This window comes from Sipha flava, unplaced genomic scaffold (genome assembly GCF_003268045.1).
Source record: "Sipha flava isolate LNK unplaced genomic scaffold, YSA_version1 145_pilon_pilon, whole genome shotgun sequence".
Classification (NCBI taxonomy): Eukaryota; Metazoa; Arthropoda; class Insecta; order Hemiptera; family Aphididae; genus Sipha; species Sipha flava.
The window spans coordinates 181,976-209,000 of NW_020271774.1; the positions used below are offsets into that span (position 1 = coordinate 181,976).

Sequence of the window (27,025 nt, forward strand, 5' to 3'; positions counted from 1 at the left end):
GTTGTACTTTCTCAATCAAAAATAAGGAATAGACATATTTATTTCGATGAAATAATTGATTTTGAGTGTTAGGATTAATACTAATATTAATTACTCTCGTGCATTTTTTAACGCCATATAAAAAATCCTAAACGTCCAGATTAAGTAAAACAAGTTTTTATAAACAACGTCATTTTTAAATTCTTTGAGATATAACTGATATTGGTTACACTTCCTACTCAAAGTAAATCAAATTTCTGCGTTTCACTAGATGACTAGACATAAATTCAATTCAATATAATTTATACATTTTATCTTTGTTTACTAATACTGAGTTATAATTAAAAGTTATTACTCATGGTTCTACAATACTTAATTCAATAAATTAAATTTTTTTTTCTTTCCCGTAAGTATTTAAATTATAAGACGTCATAGTGAATTATAGTCTGGTTACAATTGATTTCGGATATATATTACTTAATATATTAATAAATAAATAAATGCTTAGCTAGGAATTTTATTATATTTATAATATACGACCGTTTTAGAATTTAAACTTTTTTCTTCAGGTAAATACAAAGTCAATAAAATCGTTTTATTGACCAATGGTGCATTACAAATATAATAATACTCCAGGCTAATCATTTACTTATTTTTTTATTCTTCTGTAAAAACTATTTATTTTAATATTAATCTACGTGTATTAACTATTTACTAATTTTTATTTTATTTTTAATAATTATTAGTACTTGACAGTTTTAAATTTAATTAAATATTTATTTCTTTTTTACATCAAGTCAAATAAAAATGATGTAGAAAATAATAAACACATAAATTAATAATTTTTATTGGCAAATAGTTTTGCGAATAATTCATCTATTCATTAATATAGTTTTCATTGATATTTTGTGTAAATAATAATATCGATATTTTGGGTGGTCACAGAATCGAATATTTTTTTTTAATTGTAATTAAAAATCAAATCATGATACCGTTAAAGAAAATATTGATATTCAAATGTTGTATTGCATTTTTTTTATAGTATAATCGACGGGAAGAAATAATTTAGATCAATTGAATAAACATGTTACTTCACCATAAATAGTTTTGATGATGTAATGCCATTTATTGATAGAATTTTAAGTAATTTTTCTGGAAAATATTTTCATTTTTACGAAGTGTACACAAAAGTTAAATTTATTCATTTCTTTATTTATTGATTTTTTTGAGTTTTTTTAAAGTATCAACAGTATTATAATAAATAATTTTTGAAAAGTTTCTGTTCTTATTATTTTTTTTTTCAAGAAACTTTCAAAACACCAAACTTGAATTAGTAGACTGCTTATGTGAATCACTTGTATATTTTTTTACTTCTGATGTCATACTTGTTTTGTTAGTTATATGACACTTTGTAAGTTGTAAGTGCAGAATCTTGTTTACACTATATTTATCCGAAGATATCAATTAATAATGAAATCGGTTATTTACGGGCAGCATTAGCTTACATATCCCTATATAGGACCCATTGCGTTAATTTAATATATTAAAATTAAAATTAAAATACAAACACAATTTTATTGAAAACCAATAAACAATCAAATAATTTACATTCAGAATTAATTTGCATATCGTTATCTGGGGTTATTAGATATTATTATATAATCAGGCTCCTATTCATTCATAAAATATATTAAGATCAAAATATGATTACAATTTTATAAAAAAACAATTATTTTTAACAATTTGCTTGATTTTCTTCGAATATTGTGCTGTTTTCTTAATTTATCGGAAAAAACATGATTTCATTTTAAATAAAAGTTGTGCTAAAAGTGGTATCATAGTTAAATAATATTATTTTATATAATTATAGACTCTAAAACTAACATTTGTGAATACATTTATATTGAAAATTATTTATAAAAATCGAGTGAATAATTAGTGTGTTACTGGAATGCATGCAGCATTAACTTACTACAATGTTATATATTTATTTGGAACTTATACATACAATATTTTGATTGTATGTATATGGAAAGGTCGGAACTTTTATGGGGAATTCGAGTCAGGTAGAAATCTGGAATTAATTTATATTATCTCTGTTGATAAATCGAAAAATTATGAAAATAATAGTACTACGAAGTTCTATGACTAGTCAAGCATTGATAATGTTCATCACCCGGATAGTATATCATATATAAGTCGTACTGTTATTGTTATATTAAATTGTCCTGGGTATTCTTCGTTAGTAGAAAATAAAATTAAAATTACTAGTATGATATGAATCAAACTAATTAATATCATATTTTTGTATCACAAATAATATTTCTTTATTTTTTAAGAATTTAATTTATTTGTATTACAATTATAATAATGAAATATATTCTAACACTATCAAATTATATAGTATGCAATTAACTTAAAAATATTTCCATCAGTTATATAAATAAAAACGAGAATAATATGATCTGTTGATCGCAGAACAATAGATTTTTAAAGATAGTATAGGAAGCAAAATAGGAAAACAAAATTAATAATATTATTAATCATAAATGGTTTTCACGTCTTTTTATTTTTTACTTTCACATATTTGGTTACAATAAACTACAAATCATGTTTTAATAAATATGTAATGAAATATAAACTACAACATAAAAAAAAAAAAAAAAATGTGAATTAGATTTTACTTAATTATTGACATATAAATTTACTGTACAATATAATTTATTAACACCAACAAGGAACATAAATGTATTATATTTATACATAAATATTTATAATTTTATCAAAGCAGACAAAAAGTCGATATTTATTCACCCCTATAGAATAAACCATTTTTGTGACACATCCACAAAAGAGAATAAGGAATATATTTCTTATAGTAAGCAAACAAAATTTTATATAAAAATTATAAATAAAATACCTTAAAAATGATTACACTTAGTTTTTAAAATTATAATTTTTTTAATATTAAAAGACAGTTTTATATCCTGTAGGTCCGTCTATATGCATACATAGGCTACATTGTCGTGTTCACAATACAGAAAATTTCAAAGGCATTTTAATATTATTTATTTTCTTACTGCCGCTAGCTAACAAAATCAATATTTAAAAACATAGTGTTAACATTTTCTGTTTGAAAAATCACTGAAATATCTATAATAAACGTAAACGTAAAATTAAAATATTAATAATAAAATTGTTCATTCATTTGTTTTTCTTGTTTATTTATATGTACTTATGTATAAAATTCCGCACAGTTTAGGTTAATTTTTCGTTCTTCCTAATACAAGTTTAATTTTATTTTATTTTTTAAAAGTAAAATTTTTAATACCGTTTTAGTTGAAATAGATTGGAACTCAACAAGATATCTGTTTGTATGTGTGTTTTTTTCGTTACAATAAACAATATATTATTTTTATTTTAACTAGGCCTTTCAATAGGATATTTTATTGTGCTACCTGAAGAATACTTTGATATATATTTTTTTTATATAAAACTTAGTACACATTTATATTGCAAATATATTTTATCGTGATTATCGTGATATGCCAAAGAAAACCAAAATTAAATAAATACTTTTGTTTATACACTACTCCCCATTCGATTTTGAAAATAATGTTTTATAAATAAAATATTTGGCTCAACTATGTCCCTTTAATCGATAAATATATCTATTTAACAGAAAATTATTTTTTCATTAAAAATGATATGTGTGAAAAAATACAATTTGAAAATAAAATATTACGATAAAACTTTGAGTAACTTTTAGTTGGGAAACAATAGATAAATATTATGCATTATGGATATGCTGAGTAATTTTTTTTGCATCGCTTTTATCGTTTTTTTTTTCATTATTAATTTAAACATAGTATTATATAGTTAATAAGTTGAATGTTATTGTAAAATTTATTGTCTAATCGTCTTAATATTTTTAAGATTTATGTTAATCGGCTTTTTAAAGAAAACGTATGTGTTATATCTATAAATAGATTAATAAATAAATAACAAGAAATATCTCTATTGTAAATATACTAATACTATCAACTTTACTTTTGGAATATTTGTTTAGATAAGAAAATAATGTCGAGTATTGAAAAAAATGTTCTCATAACAATACATTCAACAAATAAAATCAAATTATTTGACGAACTAATTTTTAAATTCAAATAATCACTTTTTTTTTTATAAAACTCATGTTAGAATATTTTAGAAAGAGTCAATTTTATAACTTTTGAAGAATTTTCTACTGAATTTTATGTGTTAAATAAATAAGTGTATCGTAAAATGTGTTGTAAGAAAACCCGTACAAATTCAATTTTGTTACATTGAGTCTTCTTGATAAACGGTTATTATAGAATAGAGTTTTGTGGTCTATGTTTCTCGTGTGATTTTGATATTATTAAGTTGATAGCTTTAGTAAATTATTCGATTATCATTATTATTGTTTTAAAATTTTTATAATCTCAACATTAAATGGAATATTTAACAATCATGTACATTAATTGTACAAGTATAACGATAAATTCATATATTTTTCATTTTTTGTGATAACTGTGTTGTCTTATCAGAGGACTATAATCAATTGGAAAATAATATTTTTGAAATGAACACGAAACATAAAATTATTATTGTTTAATTATTAAAACTATAGATTGTCAAATTTAACCTACTGACTTTGCAAAAACAACAACATAATACACAAGTAAACAAACGAAAACTGAATAGAATTCCAGTTTATACAATGATTACTCACTTCCTTTTTCCGACTACTCATTGTAATGGATCGTATTCGGGTTCTTTTCCCCTCTGGTAACCTTTCATTGATAACACTGATCTCAATAATAAACGCCGAGTGATTGATGACGAACAATACAACTTAAGCTTTCAGTGTTCAATTCAAACGTAAACAGTGACAATACGTACGTGTATTTGATAATATTATTGTTATTTATCGTTTTATCTTCTCGACATTCTCATCGACTAAACGATAATTATTTTAATAATAATAATAATAATAGTATTTTCCATGCGGTGGTGTTCGATTATTTTTTCGTAACCACGACGTGAGTTACTCATTAGATGGTATAACGCACGTGCTTGCCAACACTCACCACGGGGAGAATCTTCGGTTCAAGTGCTTACGATGAAAAACATATACGACAATAGTAGCGATAGATTTATTTTTACACTGTACAAGTCACGACCAACGAGCGTAAATCCTAAGACGTCTATTCGCCCAACCCCCCGAGTGCCACCTGTTGCAGCAGGGGCGATTAAAGGGCGACGTAATCCGTGTGGCCGGTGCACAACGGCGGTGGTGGTGGCGGCGGTATGTCGTCCGAGGACGAGCCGCCACTGCTGGACACAAGCGACGACAGATTGGTGCAGCTACCCGTAACTGTGATCCGCGGGCCCATGTTGTCGTAGTGCGGCGCCACCGACTTGACGGATGGACGGTGATGCTGCAACTGGTGCTGCTGATGGTTCTTCTGGTGCTGCTGATGCTGGTGGTGGCCGTTGTCCTTCAACCGGTTCTTGCGCGGCACCGTAGCGTAGTACGATGACTGACCGGGCCCAACGAGCACCTCGCGATGACGGGCGCCCATAGCCGGCCCCCCGTTTGTGCCGGTGGCCACGCTCACGTTCTGCTTCTGCCGGTGTTGCATGTCCAACAGGTCCGGATATCGAGACTCCGGGTCCGGCGGCTCTTGGCTCACAGACACCGAGATGAATATATTGCCGTAGCCACTGACCGATGGCAGGATGCTGGTGGAGAACTCGGGTGGCGGTGGGTACACGGACACGCCCGAGTTGCAATGGTCGTGGCTCTCGATGGTGATGTGCACGGGCTGCTGGTCGCACACGGCCGCCAGTGGAATGTTGTGCAACGACTGTTCCACCAGCTCCAGGTCGTGGCCGGACGACGAGCCACCACTGCCACTGCCACTACCACCACCGTCGCCGTGCGCCTCGGCACCGCCACCCAGCATCTCGCAGCTTCCCGCTTGCGTGGTGGATATGCTGGCGTCCAGCAACCGTTTGTCTGCGTCACTGAAGCTCGTGCTACCCTTGAACGCAGCCTTGCCAGCGCGTTGCCCGCGGGATGACTTGCGCACGTGGCACACGCAGCACGCGAGCCCGGCGACGAACAGCAGTGCAGCCACACTCGCGGCCGCGCACACCATCATCACGTACACGGACCGCGACTTGCTGAGCGTCGTGGCCACCGCGACCTCAGGTAGTGCGAGCGTTACGTTGGCGGTCGCGCGGCCGCGCGAGTTGCTCGCCTCGCACGTGTACTCACCGGCCACCACATCCGAGACGTTGAACACGGTGAGCGCAGTCCACGTGCGGCCACCATTACCACCGCCGTCGCCGCTGTCCAGCCACGTGCGATTTTCATCCATGCGGTCCGTGTAGTTGTCCACGCCGTGTCCGTTGAAGTACCAGCTGACCTCGGGCTCCGGGTCACCGGTCACCTTGCACGTGAACGACACGTTGCTGCCCGCGTCCTCGAGCACGTTGTCCCGGTCAATGCGCACGGTGGGTGGGCATGCGAACTCGTCCGGCTGTACGTTCTCCCACCGGCTGCCAGACAGCTCGACCGGCTCAGTGCACGACAGGGGGTGCGAGTATAGGTTGGACGTGACCAGCCAGTTGCGGAAGCTGCGCAGCCGGCAGTCGCACACCCACGGGTTTCCGTCCAGCGACAGCGTCTTCAGCTTGGCCACCGATAGGAACACGGTCTCGGAGAGCTGCTTCAGCAGGTTCCCGTTCAGGTTAAGCGACTCGAGCGCGGATAAGTGCAGAAACGCGTCCCGGTGCACGCGCTTGATCTGGCAGTGCTGCAGCTCGAGCGTGCGCAAGTGCTGCAGCACCGGGAACTGCGCCTCTCCCACTTCCGTCAGCGGGTTGCCGTTCAGGTAGAGCACGCGCAGACGCTCATTGCCATGGAATGTCTTTGGGTGCAGCGACCCGATCAGGTTGTCGCTCAGGTCCAGTTCGACCAGGATCTTAAGCTCGCGGAAAGCGTCCCGGTGCACATCGTGCAACCCACACCCGCGCATGAAAACCCGCTGCAGGTTGAGCAGCCCGACCCGCTTGAACGCTTCCGCCGGCAGCACGCGTATGCTGTTCGCGGACAGATCAAGCACCTGCATGTCGCCGTCCAGCTGCGTCGGCACGTCCGTCAGCTCGGCGTCCTTGCACAACGCCGTCTTCTTGCCCGAACTCCACTTGCATTGGCACGGGCTCGGACAGTCCGCCCAATCCGCGAACGCCAAGCCGCCGTAACAACACACCAACACCATTACGATCAGCTGCACTGGCCGGCCACCGCGCATCGTCCACGCATTTGGTCATCTTGCGTTCAGCACGTGCCGCCACATAGGTGTAGTCGTCCTGCAACAGTAAAACACCGGTCGTCGTGTTATTATTTCGTCCAAAAGCACTCCGGTACCGCGCGCGTAATTTTGTCCACTATTTTTTTTTTCGATTTTGCCCCGCCCACCGTTAGGAAAGTGGACGAAACCCTTCTAACTCGTAATGTTATAACACAATATTAAAATTTGTGAAATCGCAACTGGTCTTAATAGGTTTTTGACAAAATACGTTTAATATTGATATTGAATCGTTTCATTTCATATGTGTGTACTAATGTTATTATTGTTTCACTAAACATTATTAGTGACCAGTTTATGTCTTACTAGCAGACCTACACTTAACAATAATGTGCCAACTGTAAACAGAGCATCTAATGGATAAGTTTGATCAATTTATAATATTATTCGGTATTTGCTACCTATTTAATTAGGTCTTAATTACTGCAATTTATAGTTATTTGATATATCTTTTTTTATATTTTTTATTTTATGTTTGTTAATATGTCAAGTTAGACATTTAACATCGGTTTATAGGAGAAGGGGGGGACCTGGTACTGTTGTGACGACGTCTGAATCACACCGTCACCGAACCTTTCTACCCAGTGTGCACTGGATGTTTCAACACATCCCAGAAACAAACATATTACGTAGTACAATCAACGTAACTTTTTAATATGTATACAATGTATCTATTCTAAATAAAACAAACATTTAACACTCATCCCGGCGATATAACTAGGCATTATATGATAGTACAGACCTACAATGTTATAAATTATATGTCACAGGGTTGTTATATTATTGTGATTTGTAATACGTACCAGCAAAATAATATCGATGTTTCAGTTTTTCACAAAAAAAAAAAATATACTATTTTAAAATAAATAGTTTTGCACTCTATAAAAATATACTCTATTGGTTTTACCCATAAGCTAATATATTTAAATATACAAGGGGTATCAAATCAATTATTTATAAGAGTAATGTCCGTATGCATACTATTTGATGTGTCACGTCATAAGACAGTTTTAGACTACATGTCTTATATTGATTAAAAAATAAAAGTAACTAAACTTAGTTAAAAATCAGTTACTTATTTTGTCATACATAATGTGATCGTATGGTAGTAAAGACAGAAAACCATTGATTTCCATTCACTTTAAATATCGTCCATTATAAACCTAATGTCAATATGATTAGGATAGCCGATAGGTAGTAACGCGTAGGATTTAGAGACCCGTTTAGGTAGATATGTCGGTGTTCGGAGTTCGATACCCTCATACGAGTTGTGGTATTTTATTATAATTGTTTTCCAATTATTAGTAGGTTTCATTGTTTAAATATGACGTTCTAACTATGTTTACAATGTAACCCAAATATAACTTTTTGTTATAAACATTATATTGCAGTTGCAGGTATGTTAGAAATTAACAGATTTAAAACGTTGATGATTAGGTTGCAAACACCGGACATTAGCAGTATCAGGGACATCACATTAACGCAAATTCAACATTCAAATTAATGTTGCATATTATATGGAAACATACCTTGTATGTTTATAGTACACATTATTGCACAGGGGGTATTTTTCCCGTTCTCGCACACTTGCATCGTTTTTACGGTAGTTTTTCGGCTGCACCGATTACTATTTTTTTTCCTTTTCCTTATTATTTTAATTCTATCTATAATTTAATTTTAATTTTACTAATCTAGTTACTCGTCTTTGAAGGCACAAGTGTTACTGAAAACCAATATCAATTCGCGGTGTACGTTTAATTTTTTTTTTTTTTATCACATTGTGTTTTGTTGTGCTGCCAACCCTGGATGCGATTCCCATCACAATGTAATATTTTATGTATATTGGTACGGCCTACACATTGGTATATAAAGTGCCATTTCTTCATTATAACGATTAATAACATATCTGTTTCCATTTTTATTTCATGTGTTGTGATATTATGCGTCGTGTGACCATTACCAGTTTTGAGGTTAGATGATGGAGTTTAAACCCACGGGAAGTTATGGAGCTAGACCTTCCTTCGCCGTTTGCCTTGTTGGTTCGTTATTATTATTGGAACGATTTTTACTTCTTAACATAGTCATTGAATGATAGTTTAAAAAATAAATGATCAACACGTTATGAAGTGATACACACAATATTTCTAACATAATAATATATAATTTCGCAACCTCTACTAATTCCCTCCTCCCGATACATATAACTGTCACTGAATACATCAAAAAGGATTGGAATGAAAATTAAATTAACGCGACTACGCGTTTCAATTTCATTTTGTGTATTTTATAAATATAATACTATATTTTCATTGCATCCGACGGTTCAATTACGTAGTTTTCCGATCCCGTTTAGAATATAATTTAATGAACAACATAACATATTGCTTTATAAGTTTCTACAGATTTACTTTTAGACCGTTTTAACGTTTGGAAATATGAAGTAGGATGAAAATATTGTCGATGGTTATGGGTGGCCAAGAATAAATTAACTTTTCGTTTGAGCGGGCGGCAATGAACTCCAATAAGCGTTGCACCCCGCAGAGTACAACGATTGAAATCAGCTGTCACTCCGATTGCTTTATTTCCATTGTAATTTTGAGTACACAACGAAAAAAAAAGAAAAAAATCAAAATATATGTCGTAACAGTTATACACATTTTACTTTTATAATTGTAAATCTGAATTTACGATCATTATTTCACAGGTAGAAAATATTAAGTTTTTCCTTTATAAATTGTATTTTCTGATTATTTCTGTGAAAAAACTAGATATAGTTTTAATTATTTTACTCGTTTCAGTAGCATAGTTGGATCTTAATAAAAGGAGTGGAATAATTGTAATACACTACTTAAATATATCACATATCGCAAAGAATTTTCTCTTCGCGAAAAAAGTCAAGAGTAGTTGTTTTTTTATGATTAATTTTTTTTTTTTTTTGAAACGTTTTGCGATTTTTTGGTAAAAAATAGGTTAAAATATAAAATAGATAAACACATATAAATATAAAAATCGAATCTTTGTCATGCATGTTTTTGAAACCACTTATCTGATTATCTTGATTTTTTTTTTTTTATGAAAGAGATGCATCGTGGAGATGATTTAAGTTTAATTTCAATTTTATGAGTTAATTGAGTAATTATTTATTTATAATTGTTTGTTTTTCAATACTCTGCGGCACAGCTCGGCAAAAAAAAATCCAGGTGTATACTCTCCCACAGTCTGGCGTCCCCACTCTCTGCCAGCTACCATCGCCACTGAAGCCGCCATATCTTTACATAATATAAGTTGTATGGTGATTGGTAAAGTTCTTTTCATTATGCATAAATTTAATCCGATAAAAAACACGTTTTTATATGCGTATGGTATAATAGGAAATATGAATTCAAAATGTAACTACTCTCGTGCGTTAAAATAGTCAAAAGAACCCTGAAGGTTTTTGCTGTTTATGAGATAATGTTTTTTTTTTTTAAATACATTGCAGATCTGATCCACTTAAATCATTAAAAAGTCTCTTAAATTGTTTTTATCAAGATTCAAGACATTTTTTTACATGATTCGCATGTTTAATTCGGTTTTTCAAATGACATCGTTTGGTGCAACAAAAATTCATGAAAACTTTGTACCGACATTTAAAGTTCAAGGTGAAGTTTACCATTGGCTGGTTCTTTATGACCCAGTTATCCAGAAGAATCAAAGTTTGTTCACATATATTTCATGGGCGATTCAGAAAATGTAGGAAAAAGGCGTTTAACTATATCTCCAAATACTGAAAAATAAATATTATATGATATCCAAAAAAACGATTATAATTTTTTTTTATTTGTCTAAAGTAACCTAACCTAAAGATAAGCATTTATTTTCAAGGATAAAACCCACTCAGGTCTCATCATAGCTACGTGTTTGAGAGCATAAGCGAGTTTAAACAATTGCCAAAAAATTATATGAATAAATATATTATACATACTCGTATGCACAGTTGAAGTAATGAATATTTTATAAACAATAAGTTAGAAGAATAACTAAAAAGAAAATGTTTTATACATTGTCTTAACTGATATGTATTGAAGCAGTAGTTTGTAAGCTGAATTTACTATCACGGGTATAATTACTATATTATTTTATTACCTATAGGCTATACTATAGCCGCTATAAGCTTTAACCGTGATTAAAACATCACCAATAAAAAATTACAAGAAGGGTCGGTTTCACATACCATACCTCCCCTAAACTAAACAACTGACTTTTATAATAATAAAAATAATGAGTATAATTTTTTTGAGTTTATACAATTTTAATTATATTAATTTAATTAACTGTAAATGTTTCAAAGAAGATTTTTATAATATTTTAATATTGATTTATTGTATCATTTTTAAATATAATTACTAATTACCTGCATTATAATAATTGTTGGTGATTAGTTGAATCATTCAATAATATTGTCAGTTGAATTGTTTTTCATTTACTATAAATCATCTATATTTTTTCATCATTTCAACAGTTGTAATGTTTTAATATTATTATTTCAACTCTACCACATAAAAAAATTAGTATTTATCTAAATATTAACTACTATCCTAAAATAAATATAAAAGTTTTACGTGGATCAATTTATGACCAATATTATTATGTATTAAAGTACAGTATATAAGACTTTTATACGTGAGGCTAAATTTATAAAATTCCAATAAATGTATAAAATAATATATATTAATAATAAAATTGTATGTTTCCAAAAATGAAAAATGTAACATTTTTAACGGAAAAAAAACCATTATTTCCACTTTAGTAGAGTATATGAAAAAAAACTCAGATTTCCCTACAGAATTGGAAGAATAGTAATTTTTTTATGATGTTTTATTTGTGAGTTTATCAAAAAACAGAACAAGACCAAAGCAAACCCCGTTTATTTTAAAATAGGCTGGACATTTTATTTTACTATTGTTTTGGTGTGACCGCGTTCTCTTCTTATTTTTCTCGTTTTTTCCCAAATATTAGTACAATAAAGCTTTGAAAAACTAGTTTCTTTGACAAATATTTTATTTTATGTCACCTAATCAAATTTTTAAAGCTAATATATAATTTTTTTTTATTACTATTAAAAATAATTTTTATACATTGTAATATCAAAAAAGTAAATAAATAAATAGAAGAACTTGAATGAAATAGCAATCAACTCTTATCACGTTGATTTTGTGTATAAATATAAAAGTATATTCAAACAAAATACTTGTAACGATTTTTAAATAAAAACACATATTTATTAACAATTAAGTAAATTAAGTGTTTATAATGTTCATTATTTAATGCCGGCTATTAAAGTCAGATTAAGAAAATAATTATTTGGCTAAATACAATGACTAAATATTTTCTATAATTGTTTCTGATTTCAGTCAAATAATATTTAAACAATAAATACATTATATTTTACATACCTGAGTCTTGAAATTGAAAATGAAAATATAAGATTTTGTAACGACATGGACTTTCTCGTTGTATAAAGACATTTTTTTTAAGGCTGTAAATTATGTCAACTAAACTTATATGGAGTATATTAAATTGATCTAAAGCTAACGTATATAGTTTTTGCTTTGTAAGTGTAGTCATATCCATATTACTTTTATTAAATAATAACTTATCACAAAAATAACAAGGTTTTTGGTAAATAAGTTTTAAATTTATTATTTTTTGAACTTATATTATTTTATTTATGGTAGAAACAATAGTTAAAACTGAATATTTAACTGATTATGTACTATATTATTTTTAAAAATTATTTTTTCGTAAAAAAATAGACAATTGTTTTTTAACTTACTCGTTATTTTAAAGATTTATTTGGAAAAGTGTACTGAAATAATCAATGAATATTAACACACACATACAAAACATTATTGTTTTTAAAATCGTAAATATGACACATATGAATAAATAAGTTAATTTAGGTATTTGAAATACAACATAATAAACATAAATATATTTTCTGTTCATAAGCTTGTAATTCATTTATTTTTGATTTAAAATTAATTTCATAATGCAACTATATTCCAATGATCTATATTATCCATCTAGATAATTTAAGCTTAAAATAGATGATTTAAAATGATTAGTTACGTGCTTAGTATTTAAATGATTAACAATTGATTTTATGAACTGACTATGGAAGGTTTATATAATATTAATATGTCGATATTAACCTTATAATATATATAAATTCATTAGTATTGTTTACTTAATTATTATATTGTAATAATTTGAATCATAAATTAATATTTTATTTTATTTTTTCTTTATTTAAAATTAATTATAAATAGTCATTCTGCTCTAAAAAAAAAAAAAAAAAAAATTGACCTATCATAGGCTATTATTGATTTCTATAATTTTTATGTTGTTATTCTGTTTACCTAGCAATAAATTATTATTATTATTATTATTAAATTATTAATTATGAATTAGTGTGTATAATAATATAAAATTGTTTTGTATATTATTTAATAAATCAACATTAATCAAATAGCCAAATACTTAACATTATTGGTTTCTAAATATTTGTTGATAATCTAATTAATAAGCCAATGAAAGTTCAGTGTTTATGCTTTTAAACAATAATCATCATACAGCTTATAATATATTATAATGTAAGAACTTAATACTTATAGTATAAAGTTTTCGATATAATCGATAAAATAAAATAATGGCATAAACTTAAAAATATATTATTTTAGAATGGAAATGTAAATCACAGTAGTTTTTATCAACTTTTATCGACTATTTATGCGCAGTTAATCAATTATTTTCTTTGGATATACAAAAGTGAAAACATTAAATGGTTACTGGTAAATTTAAAATTAAAAATACTGCAAACCGGTCAACAGCTGATATGATTTATAATTATACATTTTTTTTAAATATCTCTCTTGTTATAATACCTAAACATGTTACAGTAGGTACAACGAGGTATCAATGAATTTAAAACAAATCTTTTTTTTTTCACTTCCATTACTATTGCTATATTATATTCTCTTTCCCTGTCAGAGGCCGCCAATGATGAATATTTAAAGCAAATCTAAAATCCAATTTCATCCACAAATGTCTTTTGACAACCTCTAAAATTTGTAGAAATTTACGATGTTCATATATTCCATACAGTGTGATATGCAAAATAAATATGTAAACAGAAAGTGAGAAAGATATATTGTACATTAAAGATACAGACACACAGCATCAATGGTTTTAACTTAAATTTCATGTCATTTTTGATTCATCCAAAACGTGTACATTCGCGTTATATATAAGACGGTAATTTGTTTCATGAATTTGCAAATATTATTAATATACACCCAAAAGTTGGTGTGCAGCCTCAAGAGAAATTAGTTTTTTGCTTGGAGAATAATATTGAATATATTACAAAGATTATTTCAAAGTTTCATACGCTAAGATGGTGTATTACATAACTAAACCGTTAATTGCTATCGTATCGTGATTTTGGAGATTACATCCAAAACCATATAGGACCACTCTGAATAAGTTATTCAGTATCATAGTCAAGGTACCCATATGAGATTTACAACTACAATAAAGAACGCTCATTGGCCGTTTTTTACACTTAAACCAATATTCTGTTTTATGATCACTGTTTAGAGATTTTTTTTCAAAATGTACATTTTGAACTCATGTTCTATTTATTTGATTGTAGATTTTTTGTGTTTCAATATAAATGATGAAGCATATCATGAACTTGAATAAAATCATACGATATCACTGATGGCAAAATTTTAAAAAAAGTATACTAGTATGATAATAAAATGGGTAGACTACAATATTGGAATGTGTCCAATTACTTTACTAGTTATTGTACCCTGGAATAACGTTAATATTGCAGTGATGACGTTTACGTTATTTTCATAATCATACGGTTTGAACTAATACCGTTTCCCCTATAAAAAACCATTAATTCGAATCGGATATAATTCATTTTGGGTTACTCCCCGATGCTACCATATTGTGTATCGTGTTTAAAATAATAATGAAATACTAGTGTACAATATGTCACTTTTCAATATATTATTAGTTACATTAACTAGAAACGTGAACATTGAAATCGGTTTAACAGGGCGTTACGCATACATTATAATAAATACATCAATTCATTAGTAGTGAAAAGTAGAAAATATGGAAATACATTTTATCGAGTTGGATACAAAATATGTATAACGATTATGTTTGCCTCGTTATTTAAGCGTAGCGATGAAAAAATAACAGTGCAAAATAAATGTGACATCTCGATTATATTTAAAATATCTATTGAAATAACATACGTTTAAGTTTGATACTATCCACCGTATCGTGCATACTCTGCAGTAAATAATAATATCATGCATCCTAACGTTCTATCTCAGCACTTTCCTCACCACCCTATGTATATAGTAAAGCTTTAATATTATATGTCATTGAAAGATATCATAGTTAATAATGCATCTACTGTTATCACAGGAAAATTCGTTTTAAACGGATTTTTTTCCATCTAGATCTCGTATACGTATGGTAATGGAAAAATTATAATAATGCATTTTTGCTCGTATCCATCACCGTGTATAACTCTACAACATTATAGCGTTAGAAAATAAAGACATTTTCGGATTGTTTCCCGGTTTTTATATTTTATTCATCCTCCAGTTGAAAATACGAACTCTGCAATATATAACCACACCAGATGTTAACTAACCTTCTCCACACTCTGTATATACATATAAAAAAGGTAAAAACTGCTGGCAGTTCTTATAGTCATTATAGGTACTGTTGATTCCGACGAGTTCGTGCCTAAATCGTTAAAATACTTTTGACTAGACGCATATTTTATACGTTGTTTCGTAAAAATCATCATTATTCATGGTTTTTCGGAAAATGGAACACTTCATAATTACAAACTGTACAACCTCACTGTTTCTTGTTTCTTGTTTTCTCTAAGGTTGTTCTATAAAATAATTATTTCGTGACTTCATCAGATGTTACATTATCATCTTTATATAATCAATATAAGTAATTTCTCTGTCATACGTATTTGTATGAGGTATAAACACAAATATACACAGGCGCACGCATACACACCACTATCGTGGTTGCGGTTATGGTGGTGGACAAATACAGAAAAGGTCATATTATATGTCCACCATGCTGAGCTTTACTTGTTGCTAAGTTTGTAAGTCGAGATGCACGTATAAATCTAATTAATATTGATCTATAAAGGTAACGAATTATCGTTTCTGGTATTTCATAGATAAATGAAAATTTTAAAACTTATTTGAAAGCAACATAGAAATATTCAATACGTCACATTTACTTTATGAGTTCATTGATTATATGAATTATGTTAGCCTCCATTAATTTTCTTACATCATGAGTTTTCTTTTCATACAAAAAAAAAAAAAAAGGCAAGCAGATAATCGATTATTATGGCTTGTGTTAAAAAAGCATTGAACTTTAAACATTAAAATATGTTTAGAATGATTATTTTTAAACAATGCACTTCTTTCTTAATCGTTTGCTGTCGAACACTAAAGCAACATTATTATTCAACTTTTTGAAATTTAAATAGCTACAATATACTGGCTGACTGCTACTTGTTTAGGTTAATTTAAATAACTAGATTTGACTTACGAATATATTGAATATGTATTTATCAAAATGTACAGTTTTGTTTATTGACAATTAAATTTTAAATTATTGTTTTCATAATATGATAAATGGAACATACTTAATTATTGCAGAATTTTTAATATAATTTATTATATATAATAGTTAAAGATAATACTAAAAAATATTCCTAAAAAAATCACATTATTAATTTAAATTGTCTCATGTTTGTATTTAATTTATTTTTAATTTTTTAAATCAAAAAAACTTTAAATAAATTAATGTTTTGTTTAATAATGTTTATTGATATAAGAAAGTTATTTATCAATGAAATATTCTTCATTTATTCTTTAACTAAAAGAAAAGTATCCGGTGTTTATAATTTTATTTTTTAGTTGCTAAAAATAAATATTCAGGAGGTACCATTGGCATGATTACAACACATAACTATTTTTTCCTTAAAAATATTAAAGTTTTTAACAAAATATAAAAATATTTTAGAGTAATATATAATTTAATTTTATCATAAAAAGTAAATTGATACACACAAAAAATATTTTATACCGGGAAAGTAATTTTTAAAAGCTATATCAGTTTTGTTTCGCTATGTACATGTATATTCATAACACATACAAACTCACACATACAGACGTATACACACACAAATTATACATGTTTACATGTTTAGAAACTTAAATTACGAAACTTTATAATATCCCATAATGTGTTTAATTAAAAATCTGTTATGAGGAACACGCCACCAAAACAAAACGGCGTTAAAAAAAATTTAAAACGGTTATTTTATAGAAGATCAGAATAATGGTCTTGTTGTCGACAAATTATTTTACCAAAAAAAAGAAAAAAAAATCGCCAAAAATATTCCTAGGAAAATATTAAACTGCTGTTACATTTTATGTAATGTTTTTATACGCGATTTTTCATACGTTAATAATGTAATTATAAATCCAATATAGATGGAATTACAGCTAGAATGATATAAGATTTATATTAATAAAGAATACATCAGGTGTACTTGTTTCATAAATTTAATAATTATTGTACTAATATCGTAAAACCAATACTCATATTAGTATATATATATATATATATATATAATAATTAGTGCAAACACCCATTAACCATGGAAAATCACTTGGAAAAAACAACACATACTTAATACATCGATTTTTCAAAACAATTGGTATTGATACCAATATTAAAAAAAAGTTAATTTAAGATGTCATATATGTAATTAATTAAAAATAAAAAAATAATTGAAATAATAATCACCATAATTAAATTAAACAATCAACAAGTAATGTAAATAAATATAAATGTAAGCTAATGACCTTGTTGCCAAAGCCTTTATATCTAATACAAAAAAAATAAATAAATAAAAATATTATTCACAATATTGCTCATTTTTAGTAAATTCTCAATTTGAATGCATTTTAGTTGTTTTGAACATTATCTAATATGATAATAATTATATAAACTATAAGTTAAGGTTTTTGGAGTACTCAGATAAACAAATGATGAACTGGTTGGTAACGTTAAAAAAATTCTAACGATTCAACTTAATTTCAGTTTCAAATATAACATGTTCACACTTACGTAACATTGTTATATTACAAAATATAACATTTAACATCCAACAAAGTAAGTATGTTATACATAAAAAATGTTATATAACACGTACGTTGTAACTGGTTCTATACGTCGGGGTTGACGATAGATATTAGTTAACTAATTTTGAGATGATCTGTAACCATTATAGGTTTTGCCATTAAAATTATAACAATATATTTTAATACTGAGATACTTATACTTTATTTATATTATCACGTAAATAACTTTTCGCAACAAACCCGTATGGTGTTATAAAATATTAACGTTGCTTTTAAATATATAAAAAAAAAATAATATAATATGATTATATACCATCAAACTACAATTACATACAGCATAGATATAGAATAGTTTAGTTGCTTGAATATTTACAGAGTGAATAGGGTCAGTAATATCGTTGGTTGGACGTGTATGGATGGCTCTTTTCCTCTGCAAATATTGTTGATAAACGTTCAGGATGGCAGTATCGAGTGCTTATGGCGTACTGAATGATAGCCGCGGATCGGCGTATGTACCACGTTAGATAGACCGCGTGAAGATAATCGAGTTAGTCTGGACTTTATACTGTGCAAGTATACCATGATCAACTCGATATCTTTAACTAGTGGCGGTGGATATCACTACGACGGCGGACACTGTCGGATTGGACGGACACGGTTGGAATAGATGAACACGGTCAAAAACGAACGGACAACGGTCAGAAACGGACAGAGCGGACGGACACGGTCGAGTTGGGCAGTTATGAGCGGATTGATCGTTATTTTATTTCGTCTAAAACCCGTACTATCCTGGACTTAATACTTGTGTAAGTATACCGTGGATAGTCCAGTAAAGAAGTTGGTACTGGGCTAAAACATAGTAAAATAGAGGATTGTGTATTTGCCTCGGGCTACAACTACTTTGGCGAAATAAAATACTTTCGAATCCGAGGAGGGAAGGTGATCGACGGAATCACGGGTACTTATGCGTTCACGTCCGACACGGTTTTGGAAGCCTCTCGTTTCTAGTGGCCGTATTTATGGTGCCTTAAGACCGAATGATGAATATTACCCGATCATAGACGACACAGCAACATGGTCCCGGTGATGTTTCGTCTTGACCCGCTTTTTTACTTAAAAATATACAAACGACAATGTAGATTCTTATTTTTGGTTGGAGCGTTATGTATGTCTTGGCGATCAGCACTATCTGTGTTTAGGTACATTATTGTCAAAAGCGTGTTGATGACAGGGATAAGGGATTTGTACCGATAGAGGGCAACGGTGTCCCGTTACAACGTCTTCACCAAATTGAAATGTTTTGTTATACTAATCAAAATAATCATAATGTTAATCATAATAACTACAGTTATGTATTATTAGTGTATTATTAAACAAATTACGGGAAGATATATGTGTGTATCAATACGCATTTCATGTTGACCGATGGTTTAATTTTATTTTAAAGGTGTAGGCAGCGACGTGCACAGAGGGGGGGTTGGGTGATGGGGGATATATCCCTACATGTGCTTTTTTTTTTTAATTTTAAACTTTAAAAACGTATATAAGAAATACGATGGGGCAATCATGGTTAAATGGATTGCGTTTATGAATAAACATGCAGATATTCCATTATCTACAGAACAAATTATTGATGAATTTAGTGTAAGAGCTAGAAGGATAAATTTCCACTTTGATTGATTTTTTTTTTTTGTATAATAATAAAGAATAAAAATTGAAAATAATACATTTTTATAAATTACATCCCCCCATACCAAATTCCTGTGTGCCTCAACGGGTATAGGTGCATTGCGGCAAGAAAAACCAAATTAAAAATCGGTATACAGTTTCACCACTGCGTAACTTATATAATATCTCATTCGACATTAAAAGATAAACGTCGGTGAAAATCACTGTTGTCCATTGACCACCTTTAAATATAAAATGTCTGTTTTCTTATAGATATCCAGTACGCTATTTTGCATTTATTAAATAATAAACAAATATGTTATACGGCAAGTCCTTTGATTATTGATATTATATTTTAGTATACTTATGCGTATAAAAAATTAAGTCAAAAGTGCATTTAACTAATTCCTTAGAAATGAATTCAATTTAAAATCTTACAAAAAGATTTTTTCTATAATTTATATCTGATATATACCTCTAAGAAATAAAATGTAGTAAAAATAGCTTTTGGAAATCTTATGCCGGTCTTATTTAAACTTCATACTTAGCAAAAAAATAAAATTCAAATCACGATGAAAATAAAAGAGCATTTATAGAAATTATTATTATTAAAAATATAAGAACGATTAGGCTTATGATTTTAGTTCAGAATTAACAAAATAATAATAAAACACATGTACCTTCTACATCTGTATTATAAATAAAATCAATATATTAATTAATAATTTTAGCGATTTCATATTGAATCTGAAAAAATAGTTTCGATCCTCATCCATCACGAGTCACTGATTTACGTAACCATTATTTATTTGAATTGTACTTGCAAACGGTACAAACGTTTAATTTAGTTATATTTTTCAACTATGCAATGACTACTGAATATAAATAATCGTCGTTCAATTACATAGTAATCAGTACAGTTTCCAATTAAACAAAAAAAGAGCACCACTGACAGTTTGGGATGATTCGAATTCGCATCACTCTCAACGGTGTAAGATAATGTTGAATATTATTCATTTAAAATTAAAATACAGTAATTGGTTTCTAAAATGCAAAAACTTTTTGTAGAAAAAAAAAGATAATCGTTAAGGTGTTATAAATTAGAATACAGAAATAAAAACACTAATCAACTATACATGTGTATTCAAATCACAATAATTTATATTACGAAAAATACAATGGCTACGAGATCATATAGTTCATATAGTTACTGTATGGTAATAAATAATAGGGTTAAAGAGAGTTTTTGTTTTTTTTTTTTATTCAATGAAATATTTATAGTTTGTACACAAAATATCATACGCAAATTTTATACATAAGCTCACAATTCGAATCATATGCGTGTGTACATATTTATGTTGCATATTGAAATTTGAAATGTAATCCGAACGTATAAACATATTATATTATTTTTATTTAACTAAAACAAATGTATATTTCTATTAAAAAAACTGAGCGTTTAATAAAAAATATAAACGGTCTAACGATCAGAGCAAAGTACAAACAATAAGATTGATTTATACCACATCCATCTGTACGGATATGATAATTATGGTTTCCAGATACAAATCAATTTAACAACTCGAATGGAGCTCATGAGACGTTATTACATGTTTTTATTTAGTCAACAATTTTCTCCAATAAAAAAAAAAATGATTTCCCCGTAGTAGGATAAGTAATATAATAATAATAAAGTATTGTTAAATGAGTTACACAACTGTGTATCGTAATAGTTAAAACAACGAAAAGGCGTACATACACATGATACAACGGTTCATATAATAATGATTACATTTCAAGGGTATTGATACTGTTATCAACTATGACATATCGATAGCCTTTTAAATGCACTCACACAGTCATTATAATTTTATTTTGATATTATACTTTATCTTATAATTGTCATAATTCAGGTGCAGTTTCTATAGACATTTCTAAAGCATTCGTTAAATTGAGACAAGGGTTAGAATATTAAATTTAAGCAATTAAACACACCAAAATATTTTATTTTTTTTTTATACAATCAAATCATTTCTAACCAACCGATTATTCGCTGTTAAAATTAACGATAAAAACGAAATTTCTAATCAATACTATTAGGGGTTACTTATGGATAAAATATTGGTATAATTATAATTAATTTGTTTATTTTGGACATCCCCTATCCCTCACACCAATGCTAGCACTCATTGCTAATGACACAACTGTTAACTGAGATTATAGAAAAACTAATCGCATAATAAATGTACTTCGAGATTATGTGAATAAAAATTCACTCTGGTGTATATATGAAAAATCGAAATAAATTCCTGAAAGAGATCGAATATACTTTTCTTACTCTGTTGTAGCTCTACCTCTTAACAATAAATGTTCAACAACGAAATAATTCCTTTTAAACAGCCAGTAAAATATCTGGGTTTCATATTGAACAAAAGGCTAACTTTGTGGTCTCAAGTATCTTCGAAGCTTCATCAAGACTACCAACGATTATTCATATTACATTCAAATATAGATAAATTTTTCCATACAAAAAAAAAAATGCTCCCTACCAAAGTATAATAAAATTGTTCGTCCTCTAATCCCATATGATTACCCACTATAGGGTTAATACGCTCAAACGTATCAAAATAAAATCCTATGCATTATAGTTAAAGCCTAGATTTTTATGCAAAAAAAAATTGTTGAATATTCACATATTTATATACACAAACATTAAAAAAAACAAAAACAACATTATTATATGCTAAAAAAAATGTTACAAATATACTTTACTATATAAACTAATAAAATTTACAATTAATTACAATTATTTACAATTATAAGTAGTTATTAAGTTATTATTAATTAATTATATAAATTCAGCATTAACAACAAAAAATATTAATTTTGGAACAGATACAGATGATATATTTCATTGAAAATAATGCCAAAAACTTCCACAACACACTAATAAACTTATCTAGAACATGGCAATATGAATTACCTATTGGTCCAATATTATAGCATAAAGAAAGCGCCTTTACGCTGATATAAAATCAAATCATGGAACAAACAGCAACAACAAGAAAAGAAAAAAAAAATATAAACACCTATGGGTACAACGTTTATATTTTATTTGCGTATTTATTTGAATTAAACTATTTTTTCATATAGCTTACCAATGGTCAATATTCATAAATAAAGTTTAAATTAGATTTTTTTTTTGTCTGTCACAATGGTGTATGCAATAAAGTAATATAGCTTTTTCAAAAGATCGTTTTGTACAAATTTGTTCTATATTTTCCTACGAATTCCAAATGAAGATTAAATACAATTGTAGTCCTTGTCATTATATTTATAGCACTACGCATAAAAATTAAAATAAACATTAAATGTCCGAAAATGAAATCCTTTTTAAATAATTTTCCTAGAAAAATATTGTAACTGTTATGAAAGAATAAAGAATGATGGTTTTGTCAATCGGCACTTCATAATATCGGTTTTTTTTTTTAAATGGCCATTCACTTCAGTCCGATCGATGTTTACTACTTATACAGAATGAACTGTAATAGATAGACATGATTGATGCGTTTACCTATTACAAAAATAATATTTCAAGTTAAATATCTCATATTCTTGTGTTTTATATTTAGTAAATAACGTATAGGTATATCCATATATTTGTAGATAGTTTTATAATTTATAGTTTTAATGAAAATAATGTTTTAACAAAATAATAATAATCACAGTTATAAAATCAATAACCTATATTAAAACAAAGTATAAACAAGTCCATAACTTTTTAATATGCATATTTTTTTGTGTTTGAGTAAACATTTAGATAAAAAAATTAAAATTTTCTTTTTTTGATGATTTAGAAATATTTATATAATATTAAATACAGTTATAATGCATAGCTTCTAACATAATACATTTTAATATTTACGTTTTTTTTTTTTTTTTTTAAATTAAATTTGTTATAAATTACTTAAGTTACTTAATATATATTTATTTCTTTTAAAAAACTTTTAAAGAAAATATATTTATAGTAGATTCTTTTTCACATAAAATTTTCAAAAACTAATTTTTTTTATGTACTCAGAATATAAGAATAATTATAATACTTTTAATTAGTATTTTCATAACAATGTAGTTTTTTGTTGTTTTTAAATTTTAGAGTTTCGCTATGTTGATTTTAAGTATAATTTGAACAAATTATTAATTTTTATTGCATAGGTTGAGTCATATATAAAATATATGTAAATCAAATATTTGTTTTTAATTTAAACATTTGAGCAAATAAAAATATAAATTAAATGTTTAGAAATATTACGAACAAAAATGTTAAACAATAAATTTAGGTTTCTTTCTTCGTATCTGAAAAATAAAAATATTCCACCAAACAATCAGTGACTGAAAGTTGAAAGTTTTAAAGATGAATTTCCTTGTTTTTTTTATAATGTTAACAATGAAAAAAATTCGTTAAACTGATATGCGAATATTATACGAAGAAAAACGATGTAATATATTATTCGTTTAATTCATAGTTGCGCATTCTTAGATTGAATAGAAAAACACGATTATAAATTTTTCCTTGCTTTTCGTTATGGTTTACGATCAATATGCTATTGTCCCATTTAATAATATAGGACGATTTACGCAAAATATCTTCCAAAACTTCTAAATGTTATAAGGGAAAAAGAACTAATGAAACTTTTGTTGCTAGTCATATTTTAAAGTCAACAATATATATTTTTTCTGGTTTATATTATTTTTATTTTATTTTACGATATTTTTTTTGAATATTTTAGATATTTTCATTTCTTTTAAAATAATTATTGAAAATAATATATTTTGTAACTTAATATTTTCAAACCTCTTAAAGAGACAAAAATTATTATTGTTTTTACTTATAATTTACAAATAATTAAATTAATTTTTAAAGTAAACTAATTATGGTTCAAATATTACTTACTTATTTTAGTTATTTAAGATTAATTTTTATTGGACTAATGATAATAAATATTCAACCAGCCCCTAGATATGAAATGAAAAGGTAATGGAAAAAAAACGTAATTATTAAAATGTATTATAATGTTATATTATTATACGACAAAACTTATCAATTATTGAATTGTTCAATATAGGTATAACAACCTACTCATTTAGTTATATAGATAAAAGTGGGTTTTACTGTTATTTGCCAAAATTAATTGTAGCGTATGGGTAATCATCTTAACTATCTTAAAAAAAATAATAGTTAAGATGATTACCCGGAATCTTAAGTGCTATCTTAAAAAAATAATAGTACTTTAGATTCCGGGGCAAGTATTGGTTTTTAATGGTGTTTTTTTTTTTTTTTATGTCCATAAATACGATTTTAAATAGAAATGCTTCTATCATCAAAAGGAAGGGTAATTTATAATAACAGATTTTATTTTCCTTAATATTTTTTAGAATTGTAAAAATCGTATTCAATTTCTGCAATAAATTATAATACAATTTTAACAATCTTTATTGCACTGATGAAAATAACAAAAACTAAAATATTTATAAATTGTATGGATTATTATGATTTTAAAGTATGTATTCTGATTTGTTTTATAGCATATTTATTCATAAAATCATAGAATAGTTTATATTTTAGTTGACACAGTTTTTTTTTTGTATAGTCGTCGCCGCTTATTGGACTCGCTTTGGAACCTGACCATTTGAGTCCATTAATCGATAATGCGTGTGATAATGTCGATAATGAGTCAATAATGCGAGTGATAAAAAAAAAATTAAAATTGCTAAATATTAAAAAAAGTTATTTATTAAAAAATTATTTATTGAGATTCAAGGTGTGTTTAAAAATAAGAATCAAGCTACGCTATTAAAAATAAGATAATAAATTACATATGTAAAATCTAATTAGATTTTTGATAAAAATACATCCAGCGTTGATTGGATTTTCCCTTCTTCAGCCAACTTCATAATCATTACTTCATAGGATTTATGTTGCTTGAATACGTCAAAATGGCCTTTTTCCTGAATCCCTCTACGTACAATTTGAAGCGCTTCAAGCATTTGTTTAGTTGATGGTGATTTCTCATCAAGTTCCTCTTCCTGGCTACCACCAACCATATTATGTTTTAGCTGTTTTTACTATATTTCACCACATATTTTTTCCTCGGTTACGAGTTCAGTATTCTTTCAGGACTTCTTTGTCAATATTGATCCATACTGGTACCGATTTATATCGCATTTATATCACGTTTGTTCAATATATGTACATATTTTTTTTTTTATTTTTTTTTTTATTTGCATTTGTTCGCACATCACAGCAAACATATTTCCTTAATTTATATAATTTTAAAATTACCCTATTAACCCGTGTGTGAGTAAAAAAGACAAATTTTTGCTATGTGTTAGTATATGTACAAATCGGGACTAGCCGTTTTGAGTCTAATGAGCAAATGAGTCAGTTAACCGTGAGTCAAATAAGCGACGACCACTGTATATCTATTTTTTCTTTTTGATATTTATTGAAAAATTTAAAAATGATTTTTTTTTTATTTTTTGTTTATTTAAGTCAATTATTTTTCAATCTATAATGAAATAATATTATACATATAAGGCTTTATCCTGAAATTAACATTTTGTTTGTTACTATCGATAATAATTCTGTTAAAATCAAATTTTTATTTTTATTATAAACTAAAATATTGAAATATTTACGATTATTTTATTTTTAGTGTT

The 27,025-nt window shown here is 28.6% G+C and overlaps 1 protein-coding gene across 1 annotated transcript in view; it reads right to left on the reverse strand.

The window, feature by feature from the left end:
- Positions 1 to 4,193: 4,193 nt before the first annotated feature.
- The window catches only part of LOC112679437 (leucine-rich repeat and immunoglobulin-like domain-containing nogo receptor-interacting protein 3), a gene marked incomplete at its 5' end in the record, with an annotated part of 191,637 nt that continues 168,805 nt past the window's right edge, over positions 4,194 to 27,025 (reverse strand). The window contains 1 exon segment of the mRNA XM_025549229.1: positions 4,194 to 7,380. Within this exon segment, the coding sequence (XP_025405014.1) occupies positions 5,253 to 7,322 (2,070 nt within the window). The 3' untranslated portion in view covers positions 4,194 to 5,252.